At 38.7% G+C, this 23,416-nt stretch overlaps 1 protein-coding gene across 1 annotated transcript in view; it reads right to left on the reverse strand.

Annotated features, from left to right (window-relative positions):
* The window catches only part of USP24 (ubiquitin specific peptidase 24), a 62,474-nt gene that overhangs the window by 30,293 nt on the left and 8,765 nt on the right, over positions 1 to 23,416 (reverse strand). The window contains exons 2-24 of the mRNA XM_053984983.1: positions 19,534 to 19,699; positions 18,591 to 18,658; positions 17,003 to 17,146; positions 16,381 to 16,503; positions 15,466 to 15,501; positions 14,822 to 14,887; positions 13,255 to 13,320; positions 12,378 to 12,452; positions 11,497 to 11,655; positions 10,305 to 10,419; positions 9,684 to 9,787; positions 8,424 to 8,531; positions 7,176 to 7,271; positions 6,914 to 7,075; positions 4,978 to 5,085; positions 4,213 to 4,362; positions 3,435 to 3,566; positions 2,782 to 2,893; positions 2,439 to 2,515; positions 1,374 to 1,514; positions 1,165 to 1,218; positions 871 to 986; positions 106 to 172 (exon numbers count right to left, since the gene is read on the reverse strand). Coding sequence (XP_053840958.1) covers positions 106 to 172; positions 871 to 986; positions 1,165 to 1,218; positions 1,374 to 1,514; positions 2,439 to 2,515; positions 2,782 to 2,893; positions 3,435 to 3,566; positions 4,213 to 4,362; positions 4,978 to 5,085; positions 6,914 to 7,075; positions 7,176 to 7,271; positions 8,424 to 8,531; positions 9,684 to 9,787; positions 10,305 to 10,419; positions 11,497 to 11,655; positions 12,378 to 12,452; positions 13,255 to 13,320; positions 14,822 to 14,887; positions 15,466 to 15,501; positions 16,381 to 16,503; positions 17,003 to 17,146; positions 18,591 to 18,658; positions 19,534 to 19,699 — 2,445 coding nt within the window. The remainder of the gene's footprint in view (positions 1 to 105; positions 173 to 870; positions 987 to 1,164; positions 1,219 to 1,373; positions 1,515 to 2,438; positions 2,516 to 2,781; positions 2,894 to 3,434; positions 3,567 to 4,212; positions 4,363 to 4,977; positions 5,086 to 6,913; positions 7,076 to 7,175; positions 7,272 to 8,423; positions 8,532 to 9,683; positions 9,788 to 10,304; positions 10,420 to 11,496; positions 11,656 to 12,377; positions 12,453 to 13,254; positions 13,321 to 14,821; positions 14,888 to 15,465; positions 15,502 to 16,380; positions 16,504 to 17,002; positions 17,147 to 18,590; positions 18,659 to 19,533; positions 19,700 to 23,416) is intronic.

Here is a 23,416-nt window from a genome sequence, read left to right on the forward strand (position 1 = left end):
TGATGGTGGGCAACTAGAACTGCATGTTTAAATAACTTGTACTGTTTTTTAATAAAATTTGAAGTTGTGTTCTTAGCCTTGCCTAGTAGAAATTACACATCTTACCTCTATTGTTATCACATAACGCTCTGCCAACAGCAGCAGTCTCTCAATTATTACAAGTTTAGTTGACCTAAAGATAAACATTGAAAACAAGAGTAACTTGTCTCGCAGATTAATTTCCAACGCCCACGGTTAACTACCATGAATTGTCTGGTTTTGAAGGTACCTCCTTAAACTTGGGAGTTAATTCAGCAGAAATGAACTAGAAAAACAGGCCAAGAGGCTCCTGTTGTACTGCTTGAGATGCTGCCAGATTCAGAGGAAGACTCATGTTTCTAAAGGTCCCACCCTGTGCTCTTATATTTAAGTTACACATATTCATGTATGACTAAATTAAGCTTAAGGTTGAAAAAACAACCTTTTCTTTCCTAATTTAAGAAGAACCACACCTAAATCCCACTGTCTCAGAAATATTTCATGATTAATAGGCTGGTAATAACCTGTGGGGTTTTTTGTTTTGTTTTTGTTGGATGGTTTTGGTTTTTGGCAGGCTGGAGGCCGGGTGGTTTTTTTGGTTTTGACCCGTTGTTTTGGGGTTTCTTAATGTCTATTTGGCTTTGGTTTTCTTTGTTTCCTTGTTCTTTTGTTTTTAAACACAGTTTTCCCAAAAATCTCTGGAACTCCTATTGCATAGCAATTGGAATATTCAGTTGAGGAACCACCAGAGTGTACAATTACCGAGAATTTAAATTAGCACTCAAAATCTTGTGGGAAGCAGCTGGGAGCAAATGTCTACTGTCATATTTATTCCTTAAATGGTTAGCCTACCTGTAAGGAGACTGAACTGAGGTTGCCACTGTAGGCATGGCAGTTGCTGTGAGCATTTTTGTAGCTCTTGTGACAGCGTGTGTTAATGTTGGACCGCCGAGTGCAGAGCTGGCTGCCTGCAACACAGAGCAGAGCAAGGGACAGTCAGGATGTCCTGGAAAGCTCAGAGGACAAAAAATATTTGTGGAAAGAATTTTTTTCTTTAAATGGAACTGTCATAGACAAGTATTCTTATTCTAAGAAACAGAACCAAAAGGATGTAGGCACGAGAATAATTAAAATGTATCCCTTTACCTCTAATCGTGTGTAGCAATCAGCAATGAATTTCTTGTGCAGTGATACTGAATCCTAAAGATAAAGTGTACAAAACTAATTAGAACTTAAACTAAAATCATGGGAGCTACTCATAAACTGACAGAACCCAACAAATCACACAGTTGAACATGCAGAGTATCAAGACTTTATGAATGTCAAAGCACATTTATGTACAAATATATGCCTACCTTTTTCAATCTGGGAGTTAGATTAATATAGCTGTAATTTATTATCAGTTGAATAGCTTCATTAGCAATTTCTTCATCTGGTGACTCCATTGCAATCTTCCAAATGAAATCCATTCCTATTAATTCCAGTTTTTCTACGCTCTACACAAGGAAGAACAATTATTCCTATTAATTCCAGTTTTTCTACGCTCTACACAAGGAAGAAAAACAGTAAAACATGACTGGATTTCTTACACAAGAACTACAGGGACAAAACTGTTGGAAAAGCATCTTTTGATTAAACTTAAAAATTTTCTTTTCCAACATGCTGCCAAACTTTGGCACAGTGTGAAGTTAAACCAACTGCTGCAGATTTGTGTATTTATACAAGAAAAAAAAATCGTTTACTGATGGATAAACAAGTTCCAAAGAACAATCTCAGTCAAGCCAACTGAAAAATTAAAAAATTTAAAAGCATGGAGAAATTTAATCTGGAATGGAATTAGTTTCAAAAAAGTCAACATGGTAACTAACCACACAATAAATCATCACAAAACCTGCTATGATACTTGGCAAAAAATTCTGCATTTGAAGTAAGTTCTCTGTGATAAAGATCTAAAATGCCTACAGAAAACTATTTAACATATAACCATTAATTTAACAAAACCACTGAAGGATTACAGTTAAAAATTATAGAAGGTTAGAATTTAAATATGTTAAGTATAACTCCCATGAAAAGAAGAAAACTAAAAAATAATTTAAAAAAAAGACTTTCACTGCTAGGGAGAAGAAAAGAATTGCACGCTAGAATCCATGATTATTTAAAAAAAATAGTTCAGCCCTTCCTCCTGCAAAGTTTTACAAGCTACAAACCTGCTTCCAGCTTTCAATTGCTGAACTTTAACTGTTCTAATTGTCAGAATTTTAGCTTCAGAATTTAACAGTGTTAATGCTACAAGGACAATCTGCTTATTAATACAAACATGACCATGTCAAACAGCTGCTGCACAATCCTTGTCTCACCTCCTCCTGTCCCTAAGAGGACACAGGTAGGACACAGGAACAAACTTGCCAGAACACACTCACCAGCTGAGTTCCTTGCCTCTTCAGCCGATGGTCACACAGGTTCACATTTTCAAAGAATGTCTTAAATAAACTAAAACCTGAAAGTGAAAAAAAAAGTGTAGGGTTTTTTTTGGTGGTTTGGTTTTTTTTTTTCCTGGTCAGGCTTAGTTTCAATGTTCAAAAAGTAAAGTTATCAAATACAGGAGATGAACTTTTCCCTCTAGAACTAATAAAGCTCAAAATGATAGATCCCTTTATTACGTTGATTTATAGAACTGGTTAGATGTTTGATTTGAAGGCTTAGGAAGCAAATTTCTGGGATATATTTCAACCCCAAATCTGTTCACCAAATCCATTTTCTTACCATTCATAGTAATTTCATATGATTCCAGTTTAAGAATTTTCTCTTTGAAGAGCTGTTGCTGCACATCACTCTCCAGATCATGCTGCCCTTTTGTAAACCACTCAAAGCACATCTGTGAATGAAAGGCAGACATAATTTTTACCCCGCTGTCACATCAAATATTTTAGTTTTCTACAGCAAACTATGTCAGATATCACAGGAACTCATCTTGCAGAAGTTTTATCTACAGCAAGAGGTTCAAAATCTCATCTCCTGGTAACCTCACATGTTATAGAGGCTGCATTGCAGCTTCAGGGTACTTCATAGTCATCTTTCACCCAAATAATGAATGTATCCTTATGTCTGCACCAACCTCCAGGTACCCCTTTTCAAACCAGCATCTTCAACTAATCTCCCAGCCAATGTCCCTCTTCCAGTCAAATTTTGTTAAATGTTACCAAAAAAAAGTTAAATGCTTGTCAATGTTAAAAGAGCATCCTGGCCATAAGTGAACTCCTAACAGTGGCTGCTGTAGCCTACACAAAGCATAAAATGCATGACTAGTTTGTGTTTGCTACTCACACTCCACATGTCTCAGCAAACACACATGCTACTCATGATCTATTGAAATTCCTTCTGCAACCACAGAAACCAACTTTTCAAGTTCTCCTTACCTCTCGGTCCAACTCACAAACATCTTGGCCAGTTACAAGGCATTCCCAGATCTCCCTGGCACGATTCCAGCCCAAATAAAGGGTGGCTTCTTGCAGAAAAAATGCCAAAAATTTTAGATGTGCCTCCAAATACTGAGAAAGAGGAAACAAAAACTCAAGCTTAGGACTTTTCTTTTTGAAGCAAGTGCTCTGAGCATTCTATTTATTTTTTTTTTTTTGCAAATTTAGTTGTCAAACAACAGTACACTTTGAAAAGCCTAGAAACAGAAACTGTGAGATTTATGTCTATTTTAAACATACTTTGTGGCTACCTTTCTAAAAATAAACACTGAAATCTCCTTGGATTTGCTCTTACTTTGCTGGTGGTGATATTATTTGACACTAAGTCAAAACCAGTGTGGAAAAAATAATTATCAAAGGATTAGCAACAAACTGCTATTTGTTTGTGTGGCTTCTATGTGCTAATTAGAAATCTGTTGCAGGTATTAAGAGCTGCACAACACACTCAAGGCTATCACCTCTACCAGGAACTGAAGCTGGTGAAGAAGCTGGAAGCTGCACAGGCTTGGCAACAACAGATCCTAGGATGGGGAGATCTACTCTTCACCAGGTAAAGATATTGCTAAGGAACTTGTGTAATTTTGTGTAATGTTTACACAGCTTTCTTCTATATAATAACAAGGGTAAAACAAGCCTTCATGTATAAATAGTAGAACTAGAAATCATTATTCACCAGTGAATTTCAAAAATGAAACAAGAAGGTAGAAAAATCCGGTACCTCCCGGTAAGTGTATCGGCCGTCCACCAGCGTTGCTCCCACCAGCCCTCCTGGGCCTGCCACAGATGCAGCCAAACGGTGACAGGATATCAAGCTTCCTGTCACCAACTTCACTATTTCAAAGTTTTTCTTTAAATCTTGAATAATGCTCTTGGCAATAAAATAAAAGAGAGAAAAGAAGTTTTAAAAACAGTAGTTAAACAGGTGCGTGCGTACAGCAATTTGCTTTTCTACAGACACGCATCTCTTACCAGAAGGAGTCATGTACCCCCACTCAGAGTCAGCTGCTCCCTCCCAAGCACCCAACCCCCCTGATGCTGGTGTTTTCAGCATGTGTTGAAACACAAGTGCTGCAGATTGCAAAGTCCCACACCTCCACACAGCCACTCTACAGCACACATGATTGCTGGTAGTTTAGTTTGTTTTCCAAAAGTCAATGTCAATTCAATTACAAAGCAGTTGGTCTAAACATTAGCCATTGTTCATTTCTTAACACAAACATGCCTGTTAATTATTCTGCAAAAAGCTGAGAATAAAACAAATTAGTCCTGACACAGCAAACAGATTTATACATACACACACACTCTCTCACAAAGGGACAGCACAGCACCTCCACTCCAACAGTTTGTTTATGCTACATCACTAAACTACTTTTAAAATTGTTTATTAGCTAATTTTTATTTTCCTAAATTGAAACTTCCATGTTTGGCTGAGCTACACAGACACAACAAAAGTTTCAACAATCTTGTCAGCATATATCCTTACCTTGTCTTGTTTTTGGTAAGTTTGCTTAATAAATGAACGCGTGATTTCGTGGAGTTGACGCAAGGCTGGCACCACCCACACAAACTGAGGATTATTGTGCTGGGATGACTGGTAGCAGGAAAGGTAAAAACAATTACACATCTGGTACATGCTCAACAACAGATTAACCTTCCTCTCAGACTTCTGGAAACCTAATGATATCTGTTAAGGCTGCTGTTTCAAAAGAACAGCTACCACCTCTGCTGGCTTCAGGTATTTGTTCTTGCTCCCTTTTCAAACACACTCAAAGTGCTCTTCTTCACTTTCTACAACAAGTCCCTTGATACACACATATGTCATTTTGCTATCCCTATGATTAAGCCCAAAGTGCCAGCTCCTTGCTAGAGAACATGCAAATTAAGTAGCCAAAAAGAGCTCAGTTGCACCAGGGAGAGATAACCACCACCTTCCTCAATTACGGGATATGAAACAGGTCTAAAAGGGCATAAAAGGGCAAATCCAGTCAAATGATGTTACTTACTGCTAAAGCAAGAGCAAAAGGAGGAATTTCAAACGCTACTGAGGCTTAAGAGACAAGAAATTTCTGATTGGTGCTGCAAGCAGCTCCCTGATAGGAAGCAAAGGATACTTAAGCTGCATTTTGAAAGAGATCCTACAAAGAATAACCCTCCTACCTCATTTTTAGAACTGCTCATCACTTTTCTGGGAGGCTTCATTTTCTGTAAAGTTTGACCACACAGACCAGTACTGAGGTTGCTTGTTCAGAGAAGTGATGTCTGATTTAAATACTGACAACACCCAAAACCACTTACACACTCAGAGAGGCTGAAGGAACCTAACCATAACAGAGAGCTGTCCACTGAAGACTCCCTCACAAATATGAGAAAGCTGCCTTGACATTACATTCCCTCCCAGTTTATGTCTTCATTTCCCTAATGAAGGGAAATAAGAACACTATGTATTTTACAAGTCTGCTGTATGCTTACCCCAATGCCTTCTAGTTTACAATTACAGCTTTTGTTAGTGTTTCCCACTGCAGCACCTATGTAAAAGCCCTTGCCAGAATATAATGAAAAGGAATGAGATTAAGAAAGCATAAGAGAAGATCCAAAAGAAAAAAAACTATAACTTTTACAGACATTGAGAACCCAAGATTTGAAATTCATATCCATGAACACACACACAGAAGTGTGATCAGTATCAAGAATCAACATATGATACCTCTTAAACATCTTAAATCCTCTACAGATGCTGCAACACAGACAAAACCTAATTTATCATTAAAGAAATTAACAAAACAAGTACAAGCCTTTTTCTTTATTTACAGCATACTACAGGCTGAAAAAAAGACAGGAGCATTCCTGCAGGCCTGAAGAAAAACTGCCTGCTATGTGAACAGTGCAGGAGAGAATATACGCAGTCTTTTAAGCCATGCACATCTCTGCTGCTACCAGGAAACAGTACAGGCAGCTTTTGGAATGGCTTCTTTATGTTACAGGAAAAGAGTTAAGTATTTAACTAAAATACAAAACTACTACAATTGAAATACTGATTTGCATTTTGAGACTTAACAGTCATGCCAGAACACATGCTTTACTAAAAATAAACTAATCTAGGCTTTCACATGAAAGGGACAGTTAAAATACTGACATACCTTTACAGTGGTTCCATTTGCAAATTCTAACCTTGGGCCCATCCTGGTAGTTTCCCATAAACTGATCACTCCTTGTGCTGAAAATTTGCTTAAAACAAAGGCAAGAGACTTACTATGAGTCTCATGATCAACAAAGTGGCTCACACAAAGCCTACCCCTCTCGAGGACTCCCCAAGGTAAGAACTTACAGATGGGACACACAATTTGTGCATCTTGAAAGAAAAGGGCAACATCGAGGCTAGATAAGATTTCATTTTGGAAAAGATAAAATAATAAACCAACCCTCTTAATATCCTCTATGCATTTGATGATGTAGCTCCTTTTGATTGCCTCTTTCACTGCATAAGCATCACTGAGGATTGTCAGGTGTTCCTCCAAGGCCTGCTGGATAAGACTACACGGTAACGTTGGAAGATGAGCCAGCTCCCAAAGTACCTCCAGAACCTGGAGGAAGAAGGGCAGGGATAGTCAGGACCTAGGAAGTACAGTGGCTACAACTCTACATTCAATAAATCAAAATTCCAAAGGAAAACCATCCACTTGCCTTGCCAGTGGTTGTTTCCACTCGTGCTTCTCGGCCAATGCGCCCAATGAGGCTCAGCAGCTTCTGCCTCACTCGGTCACTCTCTGTCTCCCAGCTCTGGACAGCAAAGAAATCAATGTTAGAGCACCTCTGTCAGGCTGTTATAGCTCAAGTGTACACAAAAATACTATCCACAATTACTTTACTGCAGGAAAATCAAAATATAAAAAAGTATGTTTCCACCATAAGTATTTCCTTATTTCTGTTGCTGGGAGTTACAGCACTAATTTGCTCAACTCTTTTTCAAATACCATTAGGGATTAAATATAATAATAAAATTTCACTTTAAGTCCCTTAGGACTGGCTACCCAATGTACTTAAAATCCAAGCCAATTAGCAATATAGTAGCATGTCGGAGCCTTCCCCGGATTGGGGTGACTCCGGCTGGTGGTGAAGTCTCTCCTCCAACCCGTGCCTTCAAAGAAAGACTCAGCAGTCTTCAGTCGTCCGGTCTCAAGGCAGTTTATTGCATGTTATCTCAAGGCACACAGACTCCCTGACATTGTCCCTGACTCTGTCTGTCCCCGTCTCTGGCTGTCTCCTCTCTCCCCTCCCCGAGGGGCTGGTGCCATCTTTTATATCACATATTACGTATTAGGTGTTTATAGTTTTTCCCCAATACCTACTACCTATGTTGAACAGTGACTTTCTACTCTAAACCAATCTGTGAGTGCCAACATCACCAAGAACATGGAGAATAGGAAGAAGAAAGAAGGAGGACAGGGCACGCCCAAATCCCTCCATCTTAGAACCTCTGACCCCCATGTACAAACCTTAGACCCCCCTGTACAAGGCCTAAAACCCCCCTGTACAGCACTAAAAAATCCTACCATTCACCTTGTGACTACTTCTATTATAATATCTAAACTTTTGTGATTTCTTGTTCTTCCTGCAAAGTTGGTAAATTGTTCCATGGGTCAAGCTCAAGACCACAGGGGTCCCTGGCCGCCTGCCAGGGTCTCAGAGGCCTCTGCCCTGAGCCCAGAACATCCAAGAGTGTCTGAGGGACACCCTGGGTTCCGACAGTAGCAGATTAGGCTTCTGGGTTAACATAAAAGTTAGTAGTAAAAGTGTTTTTTTAATTGCAAATTTTCCATTTATATAGAAAATACAAATGTATTCAAGGTATTTGCCTTTCAGTAGGCTGGATGCACAAGTACATCTCACCAATTCTCTTCCTAAGAAATGTAAATTCATGTGAAAACTTACCTTTTGGATTAAAACAAATAAATGATTGAGCTGATCAGAGCTAAACTTCACAGCAGCTGCAGCAATAATGGTGTGTATGTTCTCAATCACAGTGGAGGACTGCCCTGACTGAAAAGGAGGAAAACAGAAGGTAAGTCTTCAACCCAAACAAGCCTTCATATGAGCCTTTTCATGAGAAAAACCTTCATATAAGCATTATCCTACTATTCACACTAATGAGTGAGAAGAGCAGCTTTTGACATGGTAGAAACATAAGTTCAGAGTAAACTGTCTGTGCTCCTCATTTCCCTGGCTGAGAAGTCTTTGGAATTCATTCTAAAGCAGAAAACTACAAGTCTGCCATGATTACAGCAGCTTCAAGCTGCTGCAGTGGCAGCAGTACAAACATCACCTTTTCTATTGCTTGGTGAGGTTCATGTGTGAGGTGCTGAATCTTTGAAACTCTTCCAGGCTTTACTCAAAAATGAGCAATACAAAATCTCCTCCCACACGGATGGGAGCACCATGGTAACAACAGCCAGAGAGGGGGAGGAAGTATTGCTTTTTATTAAACAATAAAAATGAGGGAACTAGAATCACATTTCAGCTTTGATAAGCATGAAAGACTTGCTACCATGCCACACAAGCTGCAGAGCTGACAGTGTTCAGTGAGTTTAGTCTAAAATATCAACATTTGCACAGAGAAGAAAACCATTTCCTGCAGTGGAAGATTAGTTTCTTGTCAAAGTTTCCATGTGTCACTTACATAAACACTCAAACCACCTTCCCTACACAGTAATAAGTTGAATATACTTAAATTGAAGGCCAAAAGATGACTTGTCAGTCAATTATATGTCTGTACAGGAAGGTAGATTGGAATTCATACAGATGGAGACCACTCTCTTTAAAGTCACACTCTGACTTTAAACCCATACCTCCAGCCACAAACATTAATATCCTGGTTTGGTCTAGACAAATATTCCTGTCACCTGTTTCAGGCTCACAACCTCTTATGCCAAGTCAAATACTTTTGCAGTCCCTTAACACTTGTTGCAAAGAATTGAACTTCATCACAGGATTTAGCAGCTGTGATACAAGAAATTGCCAGAACAATTGATTTCACATGGTAAAAGAAGAAGTAGAAGGAAGTCTTTGCATTAATTAAAATCTCAACACCTCCACATTGCAATAGAGATGTACAGCTTATTTTTAAAAAATCCCTTCATTTGAATGTTTGTTTGTAAGGAGTCTAAAAGCACCTGCCTAGTCTTGACTGCTTACCTGAATTCTCCAAATTTTAGTGAGCTCATCTAATGATAATTTGCTGCCCAGTAGTTCAATAATTCCCTTTATACGATCACAGTATTGTGCTTGGTCTATATTACCTGTGAAACAAAGAAAGGCAACTCAATGAATACATTTCAAACAGTATTAGATACATTAAATTTATATAAAAGAAGTAATTATTTTAAAAGAGAACAAAGCTATCTTCATTTGGAAGATCTTTCTTTACTGTTACACACAAGATCAGTACAAAGAAACAGAACAAGGCTGTTTCTATTTTTATTTTTTTTTTTTTTGCTTCCTACATCTGATAGCACACCTACTGAATGTTACTACTTGAGGAGAAAAACACCTCTTTTCTTTCTTTTTTAGAGGCTAACAACATACAAACTGTGAGTAAAATACCCCAAGCACAGCAGAAGACATCTGCACAGATGTCAAACAGAGGACTAGATGATAGTTACAGAATTTGCAGGATTTTACTTTATTTTGGAGACAACAAAAACCTTGAACTCTTTGGTTAATAGTGCTCATTAAAGTCTATTGAAAGGGAGAGATGAGATTTTTCAATTTAAGTCATTCAAAGCATGTGCCAAAAGGCTTTGGGGGAGTTCTTACCTTCCAGAGCAATTGACAGGACTGAATTCTCCACGAGCCAATTCAGCAGTCGGTCTGTGTCTATTGCATTCTTCACTGACTTGGACACAGTGCTGTCTTCTATTAATTTCGTTACCTAAAAATTGCAAAATGCAAGATTTTAACAAAAAATTCCCACCTGCATCACACACACACAGTGAAATCTATTCAAAAAGGCTCATGACGAAGCTTAAGTGTGAATCCTGAAATACTTTGAGTACAGAAGGGGTTTGGGATTTTTTGGGTTGTTTGTTTTTTGCGGGGTGTTGGTTTTTTAATAAGCCTTTTAAAGGCAAATTCCTAACCAGAAACACCATGTCATCAGCCTCTGATGCAGCAGAATCTTATTCTCAGTCTGACATAGAAAAGCTGGCCTGTGCTGCCAGGTATCTTTCTACAGATATGCCAGAAGTAGGTTATCTCAGGCTTCTGCTTGTTACACTCAAATCAGTGTCCTACTTTTAATCCAGTACTGAACTGATACAGGCTCCTCACTCGAGGGAGAAAAAGCACATTTCTGCTAACATCTTCAAAAGCTGCACTTTTATAAATTCACCAAGGATACATAGCATTTATGATTAAGAACCAAACAGCATTGAGGTTTAACATCTCAATATTCTCATAAATAGAGAAGGAAAAAAGCAGCAAAGACGGACTCTGAAACACTACATTGTCCACATACAACTGTAAAAAAAAATACATATAAAATACTACAATTATGTAGTACAATGACCTGACATGAGTGGATTGAGACATCAATATAGATTTTAAGTCCCATTTGTTTTTTTTTCTGTTTCCTCTCAGTGAAAGGAGAAAAAATGGGATATACCTCAGGATGCTCAGGATTATCCCAGAGTGAATGTTCAATGAATAGCATAGACCACTGCTTATAAATCAATCTAAAATTGCATTTCTTAGAATAGTGCACTTCTCAAACTGTGTCTAACTGGGAAGCCTTGCAGTGGCTACCAATGCTATAAACAACTCCTGTTATATTAACTTGTTTTGGTGTTTATTTTGAACCGAGCTTTTGCTAAGGCAACATAGCTTGCAAGGAGATACTGCACCATCTCTTTTTTTAAAGGCTATGGTTTCAGTGGCTTATTAACAACTCATCCTACCCAAACACATGCTCTCATGCACACACACACAGACAGACAAAAAGCCAACCTACTTCTTTGAGGGAATTCATTTTTGCACTGAAGTGGGGGGATTTCAACATGCGCAGCAGAATGTCCAGCCGCAAGTCATCGACCGCAGTGACCAGGTCAGGCTGGAAGCGCATACACAGCAGTTTGATCCCAGACAAGAGCTCAGGGATACTCACCAGTCTCTGTTTGAAACAAAACAACAAAAAAGGGACAAACAGAGGCATTGGTATTTTTGCTATTCTACTACGGATGTCAGTGATTCACAAAGAGTAGGTTTAGTGACCCAACAGACTGGTTAATCAAAACATAGTACCTGGTACATCTGAAAGTATTACTTGTACAGTAGGAATTTTAAGATAATGAAACCTTTGGTTAAAGCTTCAGATTTGGTAAATTGCTCTCCTTTGGTTCGACAACATATGAATACTTTCTTGTTTAAAATTAACGATTTATAACTAAGTAAAAAGTCAACACAATTTAATGGAACTGAATGCCAAATTCAGGGTAACGCAGGAAGTAGCCACAAGTTACACAGACACTTTACTACCAAATTCTCAGAAGCAAACAGCTAATGCAACAGTAATATGAATTTAACAGACGGCAAGTCAGTAAATATCTGAGTCAAAGAAGTGAGCATTCAGCATGCTGCACAAGGGGTCTAACAAAACCAAAAATTTCATAGCAACAGCGGCAAAATATTTAAAAAAGAGTCATAAACCAGATATTTACTGAAAAGGGTATTGAATGGAATTGGATAAATGCATTTTCATTATGTCATTCAGTCAGAATTCAGAACAGGCTGTATTCTTGCCAGTGAGAAGAAAGCTATTGTTCTAATTTACACTGACAGCACTTCCAAGACACGCAGAAGTTCTTCCTAAATATTTAATATGTAAAACATTACCTTGTCTTTCAAGTCCTTCTCTTCTACATTCTGTACATATTTAATCATTTTATGAATGACTGGATCCAGCATGGGCTAAAGAACGTGAGAAAAGGCATGACAATCATTTTAATGTTTCCTGAAATCAATTGCATTACTCGAAGGACGTGACTGCAGCAAAAGGAAATATTTAGCTGAAAGCTCACCACTACCATAGAGATAAAGCAACACCTACACCAAAGATAAAGCTATCATGGTAGTTGTGTCCAGGAAAATAAAAAGCAATTACAGTATGAACCCATTTCAGACCACTGTTTGGTCTGAAATGCAGGTTTGCAAAAAGAGACAGACTAACTGCCCTCTAAAAACACATCAGTTATTAGGTACATGTGCCTCTCTTACTCCCAGGGGCTTCTAAACTACATTCTCTTCAAATAAAGTCTTTCAGTCACTTAAGTCAACAGTTTTTGGTGGTGAGGGCAGGAGTGAAGCCTGGAGTACGTTTGCACATATGAAAAGATCCTGGCGAATTTTTTTCCTGTGCCACATTTTTTGCAGTGTAAACTCTCATATCCATGTCCTTGATCTCAGCCAGAAAGTTAAACTAAAAGCAAAATTCATCCTTCAGGCTGGATTCTTTCCCCACGTGGCTTACTAATAGCAGTGGTAAAGCTTCTCACTGCTGCAGATGTAGATACACGACTACAGATGATTGCTTGGAAAATGAATCTGAACATTGTCTGAGCCCTTTACTCATCACCTCAGCATGCTCAAAATGGTTCTTGTACTTTCTGCAACGTGAGGTTTGAAGGCTTTTCAAATTAGTCACCAGTTTCACACCAACACAGTTGGAAATTAATTTTCAGTCCTCTTACAAGTCATAACAAAGACATTTTACCTGTACTACAGAAGAGTTAAGATACTCTGCACAAACTCCAAATGGTTGAACTAATGCAGAGATTGCCTGAAAGAAAGAGAGCAAGTATTTAGGTGCATATTTAAGGAATCTTTTCATAGTTAGTAATCCATAGCTTAAAAGGCAAATGAAGGTGATCAAATATCACTTACGCGTTTCCAGTCACTTGCAAGGATTGTTTTTGGTGTGCAAGTCCTTACAACAACACATGGTTTAAGAAAGATTTACTCTATGGCACACAGTAGAGTATGTGCTATATATTATATATGGCATACAGTATGTGTTATGTATTTTTGTCTGAAATAAAAAATGCCTTCCCAGTTTTCACTAATCTTGGTCCTCTCATCACTCTGTTCAGTGTTCTCTGACAGATCCTGTTTCAGTCACAGAAATAAACAGACGGAAAGGAACATATCACATTTTGCTTGCTCTCTACAGCAATCAGAAGTGTGAATGCAAAATTTAAGGTTAAAGCCATATGGCAAATTTCTTTCCCAAAGCAATACGTGGGAGAAAGCTTTTGTAAATGTGTCATATACATGTCAAGATCTCTTCAATGCATGATTTTAAAGTGGTATCTATCGCCAATAAATTAAATTTATAAAAGCATTTGTTTGCCAATAAATAATATCAAAATCAGTTTCTTTTCACATTGGATCAAGACTTGTGGAAATGAGCGTGCAGCAGTGCAATCCAAGGCCCAAATTAAGTGACGCTGACCCAGATTTCCTTCCTAAGCAAACAGTTATTAATCATTAAACAACGTCAAGTCAAAGTTTCTATTACAGAACTGGCTTGTAAATCAAGGTTTTCCTTATTCCTCTGTCAAGCTCACATATGAACCTATCTCTTTATGAAGCAGAAAATATCAATACCCCAAGAAAAGAAGTTGAATACCCTCCAAGTGGCATGTCACTGAAAGCAGACTGATTTTATACTGGGGGACAAGGTTCCAGATGACATAGTTTTCCTTTAGCCTCCTCATTCTCCAAAGCTTGAAAGAATTGGAAGTCTCCTGAATATAGGTTAGGAAGCTAAAACTAACCAAGTTAGACTTCATCACCAAAAATAGCTTAGCTCTGTTGAACCAGTCAGTTTTAAGACACTGCTCTTGAAAAGTTGTTTAGGATTAGACACTGTCTGTCTTCCTAAGGATTTTTTTCCTTAAACAGTGATTTCTGTGATAAATGACAGAAGTCAATTCACTTGCAGCTAAATGCAGCTATGGGTGCAGTAAACAGAAAACCAGGGACATACTGGTGAAAATACAACAAAACTACTTTGATTGATGTCTAACCAGAAGGCTGAATGCTAGCAGAAAGGTACACTAATTTCTCCTCTTCTCTGACAAGTCTTAATTGCTCTTCAGTCAGGAATCTTATGTACAACCTCATTTGACCTCCAGCCTGACAGCACTTCTCCAGGGCTCTGTGGGAGTGTTGCTCTGGTACCAAAGAAAAGGTAAAAGCACTGCCAAAAGGGACACTGCTGGTTCTACATGAAGGGTAAAATGGAAAGGGAGAAGTCTCATGACAGAAGATGGACTTACCCCAAGTTCAATATCTTCAGAATTGAGTTTGGACTGAATTGCTGAAAATCCACCCAACTCTGCAAACTGAAATAAAATAATCAGTATTACACAGTGAACGACAGTATTTACCTTTTAAATAAGAGATTATAGAAAATACTCCACTGACAGCTCCTGAGATGCCAACAAGTGTCCTTTACCATGGAACATCCCATCCAAACAAAGCTTTATATTTTCATGGGAATGCAGGGGCACACTGGGGAATGCAATGCAATTATACACAGTAGCAGGGTAAGCATCAAGCTAGAAACTCTGTCTTGAGTAAAAATGGACAGAGGGAAGAAAGGCAGAGCACACACAGCAACAGCTGACTGGACTGGCACTTTTGCTTGGGAAACCTTTTATTGCAGCCTCAGCTGGGCTCTCAAATTCCCCTAGTCATAGATACCACGTTAGGGTAAAGGTGCTCAAGGGAGAAGGCAGCAACTCAACAAGCTATATTTTACAAGGCAGGATTAAAATCTCAAACTAATTTTTTTATGGTTGTCAGAAAAGTGAGGAGTGAAAAAACAAGTCAGGGCTAGGTGAGGGAGGGGAGAAGAAATTATCTCCAAATACCAATGAATTCAAGTGACAAACAACATTTCTGGTTTACATTTACCTACCCTGTTTACCAGATCCACCAGCCACCCATGAGGTTCCTTGAACAATAAGAATAGAAACAAATTAGCAGCTGCAACAGCAATGCTAAACATTTGTCTTCTGAAACAGACATTTGGACAGACACATTCAGCCCATTAACCCACAGCTCAAATGGATGCACTATTACACAAATGAAACAATGATTGTAACAGCTCCTGTATTAAGTGTAGCTGGAGCTCTGGTTGGCTCTCCTGAGCATCATCCTGTTTTGGACTCTGCCTGACATCACTGCCCATGTGCTGTGGCAACAGATCACACTGTGGCTGCTGACTCACAAGCAACTGTATTTATAGCACTGTAGCAGTGTGGAACATTACTTTCCCAAAGCAGTGGATGTAGAATTTTCTTTCTATGGCCACAAACTTGTTTTCTGAAGGAGAAATCATGATGCTGTTTTGGACCCACCCATCTGGAACAACTGTGACAAGACAGTGCAAACCTCAAAAACTGCCTCCTTGCCAGTGTGTTTGAGTTGAAGATATTTTATCCTTGGCTGTCAGAAAAGCCTGAATTCTCTACCAGAACCAAACACTTGGGAGTTATCCTGGTCATTTCACACTCAACAACCACACAGATGTCAGTCCTTAGATACACAGATCCACACATTGTGTGCTTCATGTCTAAAGCAACACACAGATTGTGGTGCTACTTTAGACATTAAAGTTCACCCATTTCTAAATGCAGCCTCTAACACAGAATTGGAACAACTTGAGAGCACAAATTAATGTCTACAGGCGAACATACACACCACATCTATTTGCAGTAATTCTTGGTGATGCATTTAAACTTTGTGTTACAAATACCTACTAAACAAATAATATTATCTGAGACAAAGACATCCACCCTAAAATTAATTTTTAGGGCATGGCTATGCTTACCTTCTGAAAAGTGGATATGGGTGAGACAGCATGCATGTTCCCCTCCCCAAAGACTTCTGCCCAGTTTCTCTGGCACACCTTCATTCGATTCTTGAAATGATATTCATTGTCGGGATTAAATGCCTTCAAAGAAAAGCCCATGGCAATGAACAGGTGCCTTATGCCACTTTCAGAACTTATCTTGCTTATCATTTCAGCTGAGCATTCTCCTGGCTGACAGTTAAAGATCTAGCAAAAAATAAAGTTGAATACAAGCCCCCTGCTCCTGCCTCTCAGTTCTCAACATATAAAGCATTTTGAAGCCTTTATTCTGTACAGACAATATCCAATAACCATGGAGCCAGAGGTCCATAAAACAGAGAACTGAACTCAAAGTATCAGTTTTAAAAAATAAACAGCAAAGTGACAAAAATGTGATATATTTTTTAAACTGCTAATTTTCAGAAGTTTTGAACAGCACCCACTCCTTTGAATTGCAAACAGGATGTAAAATATCTGCAGCAAGTAATGGCTGCAGATTTTAAGATAATGAACTACAACTTAAAAAGTTGGAAAAAGCATCAACTGCATGAATACAAAATGCCAAATACCCAGATATTAGAAACTGCAGAGGGTCAAATACCATTGTAAGCACACCAAGCAGGCCCACGGGGATAGGATCTTGTTTGACTCTCTCTGCAACCAGGTCCACCAGCAGCATGAGCATGTTGTAGATTCCTTCATGGATTTCGGTTCCCCACTTGTGAACAGCACTGGATGTCAACAGCTAGCAAGGAAAAAAAAAATTTAAAAGTCTGAGCACAATCACAAACAAGGACACAATGATCAACTCCTGAGACTGTTTTTTCAGAGTAAATGTTTCCTTGCAATGCACTCATCACTGTCTGGTGTGTTTTTCAGCTGTTCTTTCTGCACTAATGGCTTAAGAGTTAACTCAATTTGTAATTTTGTGGAAGAACACCTTAAATCACAGTTTATGACAGAAAATAAAATCTATTGAAGTGTTTTCCATTTGCATGCACTAGGAGAGATCGTAACCTTTGCAAAGAACAGCTAATATGAAACAAATCTGTTTGCAGATTGAACACACAACTATTAAATCTTGAAAGAGGCAGCCATAAAGCTGCACTGATTCAGCTGAGGCGACCATTTACCAATTCACACTTTTTGAGCAGCTACTATTGGAAAACAAAGCACATGTACCAGGAGAAAGAGGTATTTAATGCTGCTTCCACCTACTGAAACATGTTCTTTAAATCTGGTTTCATGGTTGTTTATAAAGGACACTTGGCTGCCATCTGCAAATTTCATTTAATTTCTGCTGTGTCTGAACAGAAGCAGATAAAAATCTTAATAGTTTAAATACAGTCACTTTTTTGTACCATTAATAGAGTTTCTTGTAAACATCTCAGCAAAGTGTAATTCAGCACATCCTGAACTTAGATTTCTACAGATTATCCTTCTGGAGGAACAATCTACATTGTTTATTTCATATGCAAAAAATACCAAGTGATGTAAAACTATTTTATGTAATATTAGTACTCTGATAATTAAAAGGAAAATTAATTTTTCCCTTAAATTTCTGCCTTCCTTAAATGAAGTTATATTTCTCAGTACTTTAATACTAGGACAAAGCAACTTTTTAAAGGGTATGTACATGTTTTTATACTTATGGTCTAAATACTGGGCAGGAAATTTAGGCAGCACCTAAAGTGGATGGAATAGTGGGAAGTCAATTAGCTTGGGGAGCTCTGTAGAATAAATTCAGAACAGCCAGAGAAACACAGGGCATTGAGAACTGAGGTGAAAGATAAAATTCTAAATGGATTGTGAAAAGAGTTTAGCAACCCTCTGAAGAAATAACAGAAAGTATAGTTAGTGGAAATCTGACCATGAACTTGCCACCAGTGGCCATATCCAAGGGTCTTTAAACCTCTCTTTGGGCTCTAGTAATTACTACAGGGCTCTTCATTTAAGAGAAAAAAAAAAAAAAAGAAAAAAGCTAAGTGCTGAAGCTGGCCAGAGTTACAGAACTGGGACCTTGTATGATTTAAATTTAGATTTCTGTGATTTTAATCTAGGAAAATATTTTGAGTGTGATTTTAATCTAACAACCCATTCAGTAGTTGCCTGAAGTCTGGATTACAAAACACTGTTTCCACCACGAACAACACAAAGAAACACTGAACTGGCCTACTGTACCTACTTACCTTTTTAAATGCTTCAGGCATGCATCTGTCCATAAACCTCTTGCAATTCTCATCAGAATCAGAAAGACCTTTACAGGAGAGAGAGTGCTTTTTAACAGTATTTTTAAAAAATTACTTTTGAAGATGACCTCAGAGACCTTGTTGCAAATTTGAGGGAACACCAAGCCAAACTAGCAGTAGTAAATGTGCTACTGTTCCTTCATAACTAGCATGCTTTTTAAGCCACAAAAAGCATGACTTCAGAGAACCTGCCTTTCAGAAGTAAGAATTAATTTCCCAATACCTTTTACAGGTTTTTCAAGCATTATCAGCACCATAAGTAACTTGTAAACTTCAGAGTTTACAATTCATACATTACTGATGCTTCACAGCTTCCCTCCAAAACCAAATTAAAGCACAGCCTTTTATCACAGATTGGAAACAGAGAAGCAAACCAGAACCACTTAACAACTTCTATTCTTCCAAGAGATGACAACATTCCTTTAGTCTGCCATCAGGCTCCACTGAAAAACTATCTTGTACTCTCATTAGACACCAGTTGTTGGGTGTGGTGCCTCCATAACACTCTTAACCAGCCAAAGTACTGAATAAGAAGAGTAAAAATCAATCTAATGCAATATAAGCACTTCACCAAGGAAAAGCAACCACTTTTACAAGAATGGTACAGTAGGGATGGAGATGACAGCTTGCTTTTATGAATGGAAAAAAAAAGTCAGTAATTTAGCTCAGAAAATATGTAATTCCCACAATTATTAGAACATAAAGAAACATGTGTACCACTTTTTGAAAAAAAACTTTAGTTAAACACTTGCCCAGAGATGTGATTGCTGTGCAGGGTGTAAGTAAACAGCAGCAAGATTAAAGTGAAAGACACAACTGCCCAACATTCTGTCTGCAACACCCTCTGAACAGATAATCTGTGTAATTGTGAAAGGGAACTTACCCAGTCTTGCCAGGTAGGTGGATGCAATTAGGCACTTGCCTAGAGACTCCTCCCTCTTGTAGGGTATGGACCAGTGATCTGTCAAAACTCTGCTCTCCAGCTCATACAAGTTGGTTGTTGGAAACTCAATCCCTTCACCAGAGCAATTCCCATTTTCATCATTTTTCTGCGGGTGAAAAAAAAAATGTTCAAGCAAAACAGTTTCCTAGACACATTAAAGGGTTTAGAAAAGGCAGCTGTGCTTGTAACAAGCATGTCAAATTCTCAACCCCGAGGCTGCTTGTGTTTTTCAAAGTAGAATTGAATATTTCAATTTGAAGGGATTACATACCTGGATATATTTCAAGGAGGTGATAACTACTATGTTTACATAACTAATTGCTAACTAATTGCCTATTTAAGCAGCAAATCTTGTTCCATTGCATATCAGATCCCAGAACCAGGTGATAAGTATTTTCAGTCCCTGGGAGACTGTAGAGTACAAATTTTGATCTCCATGGATCTGCACATTAATCCTCTGTTCAACAACTCCTGTAAAATATGGGAATAGTTTACTCTAAGGGAAGTTCATTGCACCCCATCACACCAGAAATACAGGATACTGTTTCAGTACATCAAGATTTTCTTTTACTAACTAATAATCTAAAGAAAAACCTACATCAAATACAGTTGTCCAACAAGTTAATGTAATTATCCTTCTCCTGAAGTCATAATGAGTTACTGGCAAATATTCTGGAAGGTAAGAGGAAAAAGGCAAGCAGGTGACTGCAGCTAAGCTTTAGAGGTTTCCTTGCTCGTGGCACTAAAGAGCAGCTATTTCTGTGTACAGGACACAGAATTACCCCCTGCTCTCCACTAAGTGCCATATGAGGTAACTGCCTCAGCAGCGGCACAGAAAGAGTAGACAAGTTATTCATTTATTTTCTTTTGTTTATTTTTTAACCTCCCATAGATGCCAGGTACCCAATGTGTCAAAGAGTTCACAAGGACTACCTTTCCCTGTCTCCACAACAGCAGGCAAAGCCAGCAGGAGAAAGGACAGAATGTCTGGATCAGGCCTGGCAGCGAGCAGGAGCCACTGTCAGACAGTGGAAAACAAGAGCAGTGATGGTAACAAGAACCCACTGAGAAAGAAGCCAGGGACATGGAGGGAGAAAGGACAAGCAGGAAACACGTTCCAAAGTAAAAACCAGACAGTGTCAGGAAAGTGAATGGAACAACTGGAAAGGAATAAACCAAAAGAAAGAACTGAACTCTGGAGGAGATGGTATACCAAGAACAAAGTCAAGGTATGAACACAAGTGTGCTTCCAGCTCTCTCACTGCATTTGCTACTTGTAGGATTAGACCCATTTTAAAAAAGTAAATGTGTAATTCACTTTCATAATGGTTCAAAACTATTAAGCCAAGGGAACAGCAATCGTGCAGAGCTTAACCTTTAAAGTTCATGGACAGCACGCAGGCTGGACTTACTAATGTTCTGCAGAGCAGCAGGACAATTTATAGGATCAGAACACTGCTTAGAAAAAACACATATTGGTGTTGGGGAAATAAAGCACTGCCTTTCTCCAATCCCCTACGAAACACTTTGTCCTCAGTTTGTCTTTATGGGAGGTTGTATTTTAGCAGACCTGAATGTCAGCTTCAGAAACTGTGGTCACCTGATCCAGCACTGTGCATGGAAGGCTGATATAATTCCCATCTAGCAAATCACACCCTGTTTAAATACTTCAGGTTTTGGAGAAGGGTTGTTTGAAGTTCTACATGAAAAGACACTGAAATTATTCAGAAGCATTTTTTAGGAATTAAACTGTTAATTATAAAGCTGCTGTAAAGAACACCCATGCAGAAAACAAAACCATTTCCTATAGAAAACAAGTATGCAGTTATAAAGAAAGTGCTCACAGTAACAGAGCAGGAATGAACTTTTAGTATAGTAAAGACAGACTGAGTATAACCTAAACACCCAATTGTTGGGCACTTAAGGTCTACAGTTCAGCCTCCACTTGTAGCCAAGGAAAGCAACATTTCAACAAATGTTACAGAAAGAGAGCAATAAGCTGCTTCATTCCCTGGAGGAAAGTGTCCACATTAACAAAACGCTGCGACAGCAACTGGTATCTAAAGAGGTGCAGAATAGTAATGCAGACCTTCAGCTGTAGAAGAAAAGCTCCACTTCTTGTTCTGTTTTCCCATCTGCATCCAAGCAATGCTGCTCATTAGTTGCCTGTTTCCACACAAGTGATTGCCAGGGTCCATGACACAGAAATTCATATGGAAAGTGAAATAATACATGTTCTTCACTGTACATTCAGTTCCCACATTATCCTAAATTATGCTTAGAACACATCTGGACTATTGCTAGATTGAGTCTACCAATAGTGCAGTGAAAAGATGGTTTTACACAAAAAATGAGTGTGGTATTTGGAATATTGCCCTAATAGTAATGGGAACTATTTGCATTGAAGGAGCATGCTTTTGGCACTTTCCAGGAATCAGAGGCAATGAGGCTTCTTGCTTGACAGTGCTCTGCTACTAAAACCATGTGCAGAAAGTATCAAGTTCATTTATTAATTTTAGAACACATCTCATCCACATAGCTTCACAGCTACTGTGAAACCTGTGACAGCCTCAAACACACCCCCAGGCAGTTTAAAACCCAAATTCCCCTCCAAGCCATTAATAAATTTAACATTCTGCATTTCTGGGAGATTACAGCTATGTTCACATTATATTAGTGCAGACTGAGTTGTGTTTCTTAAATCAAATCCACTACAAGAAACAGTCTCTTTAAAGACTTACTGCTGCTCTTTCATAATTAGTGCCTTTCTGCACATGATAAAGCCCAGACTGTTCACCACCCAATTTTTAAATCAATTTGGGCACTGCTCTTTAAAGTGAGGGATTTATTACCAGCAGCTGCTGCAGCAAGGTGAAACATCAGCTCAGTTCTTGCATCATCTTATGCTGGCTGGAGATCTGCACACAGATCTCACGCTCCAACACAGCCTGGAGAATTCACTTCTCTGCTGACATTCACAAATGCAACACAGCCCTGAACACATATCCACAATTAATGCTCTCTAACCGAGGAGCTCAGGAAATGTCACTGCAAACTCGACCGACAAAGGTCCATGGAGGAAATACAGGATTTTGAAGAAAAATTATGGTATATGCAGAAGTAAATGGGATCCAAGGCCATGTCAGCCTCCCAAAAAGTGATTTCTCAGTCTTGGCTTTGGGGAATTACATGGGGTTTGTTTGCTTGTTTATAAATATATAAAAAGAGCTATCTTCCTCCCCTCAAATAGGTGACTTCAGAATGCTGTCTGCCAGTTGATGATGATCTATACCAGGACTCTGCAATTCTGTCTGAACAGACTTAACTGGCCCCCAGCATGGTAGTGATTTGTACAGATGTTCTTCCGTAGAATAGCAAAAAAAAACCCCAACCCTATTCCTGGTAACCAATAGGTCATCCAAACATAAACTGTCTAAAAGGTTGTTACAATCACTCTTTTCTGCAGTAGGAAGTCATAGTGCACATCATAAATCTGCGAATATTTCTGCAGCTGAAATAGTGAGACTAACGAACTTTTGCTGACAAACCTTTAATATGGTTTTCCATGACTTCTGATATATTTCTTACTGCACAAAAGCCCTGAAGATCCCCATGTTCTAACAGTCTTGACTCTTCTGGCTTATTTTCAAGGTGTGAAAATGCAGTTATGGCTAAACACACACAGAGGCTCCCAGGAGAAATACCCTCACAGGAACAGGCTCAAGCACTGATTCAAGATTCCTTCTCTGGGGACCTGGCACCTGCTAGATTTGCTTGCAAGGCTGAATAAACAAAAATTGTTCAACATCTGATCAATAAAGCA

This window comes from Vidua macroura, chromosome 9, assembly GCF_024509145.1.
Source record: "Vidua macroura isolate BioBank_ID:100142 chromosome 9, ASM2450914v1, whole genome shotgun sequence".
NCBI lineage: Eukaryota > Metazoa > Chordata > Aves > Passeriformes > Viduidae > Vidua > Vidua macroura.